Source organism: Rhinopithecus bieti, unplaced genomic scaffold (assembly GCF_001698545.2).
Source record: "Rhinopithecus bieti isolate Rb0 unplaced genomic scaffold, ASM169854v2 scaffold_187, whole genome shotgun sequence".
Lineage (NCBI taxonomy): Eukaryota > Metazoa > Chordata > Mammalia > Primates > Cercopithecidae > Rhinopithecus > Rhinopithecus bieti.
The window spans coordinates 240,069-246,564 of NW_016802992.1; the positions used below are offsets into that span (position 1 = coordinate 240,069).

At 44.0% G+C, this 6,496-nt stretch overlaps 1 protein-coding gene across 1 annotated transcript in view; it reads right to left on the reverse strand.

Annotated features, from left to right (window-relative positions):
* SCCPDH (saccharopine dehydrogenase (putative)) overlaps window positions 1-6,496 on the reverse strand; it is a 58,810-nt gene that overhangs the window by 24,508 nt on the left and 27,806 nt on the right. The window contains 1 exon segment of the mRNA XM_017875791.1: window positions 4,425-4,474. Within this exon segment, the coding sequence (XP_017731280.1) occupies window positions 4,425-4,474 (50 nt within the window).

Here is a 6,496-nt window from a genome sequence, read left to right on the forward strand (position 1 = left end):
CTAGCCGGGCGACCTGGCGGGCGCCTGTAGTCCCAGCTACTCGGGAGGCTGAGGCAGGAGAATGGCGTGAACCCAGGAGGCGGAGCTTGCAGTGAGCTGAGATCCGGCCACTGCACTCCAGCCTGGGCAACAGAGCGAGACTCCGTCTCAAAAAAAAAAGGCAGTGTTTGTGTTATGATTACAACTCAGTGTTGTACCTTTATCCCAAACAACACTGCCCCCACTGGGAGCATAACAAGAGCCTTACGAAGACTTACCGCTTTATCCAATTAACTAGCTAAAATTCTGGAGTCGATAACCCTTTCTCAGGGTGGCTAGAAAGGTGGTTTGGTGAATGGAAAGAACTCATAGCCTCAATTCTTACTTCTCTTGCAGCTGTAATAGGTATACTCATTCTTGTTGGGTGTTGTGTCATACCGTGCATCCGTGGGCTGGTACAAAGACTTATAGATGCAGCACTTACTAAAACCTCCCATAGCTCTCCTCCATCTTATTCAGATCGGCTTTTCTTTTAAAGCATAGAGTCGAGCAGCAAAGCCAAGACATGTTTAAAAGTTTGAAGAGGAAATAATACGAAAATTGAAAGGAGGGAAATTGTAGGATAGAATAAATTCCTCTTCAAAGGTCAGCCTGTAAATTGTTAAGTACAATGAGTTCTGAGATCCTCTCCAAGAAACAATGTATCAGTATGTTTGGCTCCCCTGTTCTTTGTTCTTTAAAGTTTAACTTCCTTGTTCTTCCCCTTGCCCCTAGTTTCAGTAAACAACCTCCTCCTAGCCTCTATCACCTGCTCTGACCTTAGTCACCCTTGGTCACCTGCTCTGTTGTTAGTCATCCTGAGCCACCTGTTCCATAACTGCTCATACCCCTGCTCTCTTTAAAATAGCCAATCAGAAGTAGCTTAGACTGTGCAGTCCAACCCTAGCCAATAGCGGAATGACACAGCAGTAGGGGCCACCTGTGTCAGGGGTAAGAACCCCTTCCCCTCCCCTGTTTAGGTGTGCGCTCACCATTGCTCCATCCGCGAGATACACCCTTCTATAGAAGTAAAGTTGCCTTGCTGAGAAAATTTATGTTCAAGCGCTATTTCTTTTGGGGCACCAAATAGTTATTTCTAACAGCCAGGCTGGTCTCGAACTCCTGACCTCAGGTGACCCACCTGCCTCGGCTCGGCCTCTCAAAGTGCTGGGATTACAGGTGTGAGCCACCATGTCCAGCCTAACTTTCTTAATTAACTGAAACCTGTCTCAGATTTTCTGGGTTCACACTCTATGACCCCAGGTCACATCGACTGGCTTAAGAACGAGCAAAATGACTAATCTTCTCGATTGTCTGACACATAAACTGGGCAGCTCTTCCCAAGAAATCACGAGCCTCTATGACAAAGTATACCCGAGGATACCAGTACTTCACTGCTGTATCCAGAGCCCACACAAAGAAAAGTAGCAGAAACGAAAGAGACAAAAAGGGAGAGACAAGAGGGGAAAAGAGTTCGGACAGTATCATTTGAACGTCTAGATCCAGCCATAGGATTTACCTGCAGGCATTTGGTTACACGAATCAATAGCTTCTTTTTTGTTTTGTTGGTTTAAGCTGGGTTTCTAACACATGCTACCAAGGGCCCCAAGGATGCATTTCTCATTCTGGTTTCTGAGCCTTTGTTCCAGTTGCTGCCTTTCACCTTCCAAATGCTATTCACTTTCAAGGCTAGTTTCAAGAAGGCCTCTATGGAGCATTCCCAAATTACTCCCACTATCATTTATTTTTATTTTTGACACAGTCTCTTGCTCTGTTGCCCAGGCAGGGGTGCAGTGGCGCCATCTCGGCTCACTGCAACCTCTGCCTCCCAGGTTCAAGCAATTCTCCTGTCTCCATAACCTGAGTAGCTGGGATTACAAGCATGTGCCACCACGCCTGGCTAATTTTTCTATTTTTAGTAGAGACAGGGTTTCACCATATTGGCCAGGCTCGTCTCAAACTCCTGACCTCAAGTGATCCACCCGCCTCGGCCTCCCAAAGTGCTGGGATTACAGGCGTGAGCCACTGCGCCTAGCCACTTATTTTTATTCTTATAAGGGAGGAGACCACCCCTAATATTGTCTTATGCCAAATTTCTGCCTCCAAAGAAAGAAGTAAAAACTAAAAGGCAGAAATGAAATCCACAGGCAGACATCCCGGGCAGCGCCCTGGGCCTGGTTAAAGATCGACCCCTGACCTAACCGGTTATGTTATCTATAGATTCCAGACATTGTATGGACAAGTGTTGTGAAAGTCCCTGTCCTGTTCTGTTCTGATTACCGGTGCATGCAGCCCCCAGTCACGTACCCCCTGCTTGCTCAATCGATCACCACCCTCTCACGCGGACCCCCTTAGAGTTGTGAGCCCTTAAAAGGGACAGGAATTGCTCACTCGGGGAGGTTGTTTGTTGGAGATGTGAGTGTGAGTCTTGCCAAAGCTCCCGGCCAAATAAAGCCCTTCCTTCTTTTTTTTTTTGAGATGGAGTCTTGCTCTGTCGCCCAGGCTGGAGTGCAATGGCACAATCTTGGCTCACTGCAAGCACCGACTCCTGGGTTCAAGCAATTCTCCTCAGCCTCCCGAGTAGTTGGGACTACAGGCTCCCACCACCACGCCCAGCTAATTTTTTGTATTTTTAGTAGAGACGGGGTTTCACCATGTTGGCCAGCACGGTCTCGACCTCCTAACCTTATGATCCACCCGCCTCGGCCTCCCAAAGTGCTGGGATTACAAGTGTGAGCCACCGCGCCCGGCCAGCCCTTCCTTCTTTAACTCAGTGTCTGAGGGGTTTTATCTGCGGTTTGTCCTGCTACATTTATACTCTACTAAAGAGTCTGTGTAATCACAAATGTTAGCATATTTTACATAGCTCTTTATGTTAATCTGAACCCACAATCTAGACGAAGACAGTCATTCCTCTTATTAAACATGATCCGCACCACCCCACCTTTGTCTTTGATTCACTATTTCCTCTTCCTTCACATCTCCACAGCACCAGCCCTTGAAATTCGGTCTATATCCCAGCTTCTCCAGAAAGTTCTTGATCTCTGGACTCTTAGTTAGATGTATTCACCATTCTCAGAATCCTATAGTATTTCATCTTATCTCTTTAATAACAAACATTTTTTTCTTTCCTGCCAAACTAAATTATTACACTTTAAAGGCAGGGTTTGCATCTTATTCATTTACATGTCATTTTCTCTTGCACAGTTACTGTATGCATTTGCGCTACTATATAATATTTGTTGAATGAATATAACTTAGAACAAATACTACGGAAGCCACAGTGCAGACCTAGAACTGGGTTAGGCACTATCGGCAATAAAAGTCATAAAACATGGTCCTTTCCCAGAAATGCAACTGTCTTCTGTTCCCAAATACACTGTAAATTCAGCAAGACTAGATTTACCTCATATACCTCTTTTCGGTCATGACAGTACCTAAGGTAGGCGCATGATAAAACTATGCTGCCTTGCACTAAGGTGAAAATTTTCCTGGCCAACAACATTTACTGTGCACCAGTGATAAATGCTTTAGTGTTGAGATCATGATAATTCATTCTAATACAATGAACAGTGCAGTTGTTTTTAGAATAAATTATATTTTAGGGGCCGGGCACAGTGGCTCATGCCTGTAATCCCAGCACTTTGGGAGGCCAGAGTGGGCAGATCACTTGAGGCCAGGAGTTCTAGACCAGCCTGGCCAACATAGCAAAATACCAACTCTAATGAAAAAGGAAAAAAACAAAAATTAGCCAGGTGTGGCAGCACATGCCGGTAATCCCAGGTACTCAGGTGGCTGAGGCAGGAGAATCACTTAAATCTGGGAGGCAGAGATTGAGTGAGCCAAGATCACACCACTGCACTCCAGTCTAGGCAACAGAGTGAGACTCTGTCTCAAAAAAAATAAAATAAAATAGCAGGGCACAGTGGCTCACGCCTGTAATCCCAGCACTTTGGGAGGCTGAGGTAGGCGAATCACCTGAGGTCAAGAGTTCCAGACCAGCCTGACCAAAACCCAGTCTCTACCAAAAATACAAAAAAATTAGCCAGGCATGGTGGTGTGCGCCTGTAATCCCAGCTACTCGGGAGGCTGACGCAGGAGAATCACTCGAACCCAGGAGGCAGAGGTTGCAGTGAGCTGAGATCACGCCATTGCACTCCAGCGTGGGCGACAAGAGCGTAACTCCATCTCAAAAATAAATAAATAAAATAAAATAAAAAGAAAATAATGTATATTTCAAGTCAAAGTAATCTTGGTATCTTTTAAAAAATTAAACATGGTGACTTTCACACATTAAAAATTACACATACGTAAAAGTTAGTCTAAATATGTTTTAAGACGCACGTGTCATTTCCAAAATATTTTAATATTAACTTGAAACAACACAAGACAAACAGAAAACCAACCTCAGGGCCTGAATGTATAGTCAGGAAACTTTCCACAGCAGTCAAAGTACCTAAAAGAGCAGGAGAAAGGTAAAAAGCAAAATAAAATAAAATCTAAATTATTTAGGGCAAGTAATAATAAACAATGCCTATTCACTTAAAGACTAGCTTTTCTAAGCCTACAGCTGACATAGAAAATCTGTACAGACAACAGTTTTATTATGTTTTTGTACCCAGACTTAAGAAGTAGCTATGGCCAGGTAAACCATCAGAAAGAGTAGACTAGCATAAACTCTATTTGCTAGTACTGACAAAATCTTTTCCAGTATTTCAAAACTGATGACAGTAAGAATCTCCCCCAATAAGGCAACAATTGAGCTCACTCGAATCCTGGTGGCACATGCCTATAATCCCAGCATTTTGGGAGGTCAAGGCAGGAGGGTCACTTTCTTTCTTTTTTTTGAGATGGAGTCTGTCTCCCAGGCTGAAGTGCAGTGCAGTGGCGCGATCTCGGCTCACTGCAAACTCTGCCTCCTGGGTTCAAGCGATTCTCCTGCCTCAGCCCCCTGAGTAGCTGGGATTATAGGCATGCACCACCACAGCCAGCTAATTTTTGCATTTTTAGTAGAGACAGGGTTTCATCATATTGGCCAGGCTGGTCTCGATTTCCTGACCTTGTGATCTGCCCACCTCGGCCTCCCAAAGTGCTGGGATTTCTGGCCCCCAACTTTTTTAGAAAAATTAGCCAGCTGCAGTGGCATGTATCTGTAGTCCTAGGGACTACTACTACTACCCTACTAGGGAGGCTGGGGTAAGAGGACTGCTTGAGCCCAGGAGTTCAAGGCTGCAGTGAGCCATGATAGCGCCACTGCACTCCAGCCTAGCCTAGGCGACAGAACAAGAGCTTGTCAAAAAAAAAAAAAAAAAAAGAAAGAAGAAGAAAGAAGTTAGATCCATGGGAATTACTCTGCTTTAAAATATGACAGCTTTCAAGAGGCTTATTAACAGTGGGTTACAATGAATGTATACAAAAACTATCAAAACACCCTTTGTGATAGCTTACAAAACACCAAGACTACTAAAATGAAATAAAAATAAGTATAAAATAAAATTGGAAACCAAGCCAGGAAAAAGGAGACATCAAGTATATTAACCATGAAGACTAATATACAGGCATAGTGGTTAAGTATTTAATTAATTATTGAGTTTCTCAAGAACAATGAGGCAAAAGAAAAATATAATGGCTGGCTAATTCTCAAAACCTGATAAATGAAATATATTCATTCCTTAAGTGACAATGTTCCTGCTTTTAATTCTAAGAGAAAATCAAAACATGGGGCTTTACAAACTTGACACCAAGCAAAATAATAAATAACCACATAATCAACAAAGCTGTTACAGCAGAAGAGAACTACAGCCAGGTAAATGTCCTTAGTCTGACCACAGACAAAAATAAAAAACAGATCATTTAAGTATAACTCACTAGAGGCGATTCTGATGGTTACTAAAAGAATGTGGCCTGGGTATGTGGCTCTGTGATCTAACCCCATCCACAGAAAGAACACAGAACACCTAAAGCAGTCATCTACTAAAAGTGGACCACCTGCATCAACGATCAGCTGGGGTCCTTGCTAAAACGCTGACTTCTAGCTTTCAGTATCTGAAAAAAATGTTCAAACAAACCTTAAACTAGTATTTCTCCCTTACGAAGGAAAAAAAGTCTTATTCAAATAAAAGCAGAGAACAACCTCAAAAAACAGGATTATCATGAAGAAAACTTCTAAACTTCACAGACTTTAAAGAATTATTTTAGGCCGGGCGCGGTGGCTCAAGCCTGTAATCCAGCACTTTGGGAGGCCGAGACGGGCGGATCACGAGGTCAGGAGATCGAGACCGTCCTGGCTAACACGGTGAAACACTGTCTCTACTAAAAAATACAAAGGGCGAGGTGGCGGGCGCCTATAGTCCCAGCTACTCGGGAGGCTGAGGCAGGAGAATGGCATAAACCCGGGAGGTGGAGCTTGCAGTGAGCTGAGATCTGGCCACTGCACTCCAGCCTGGGCGACAGAGCAAGACTCCGTCTCAAAAAAAAA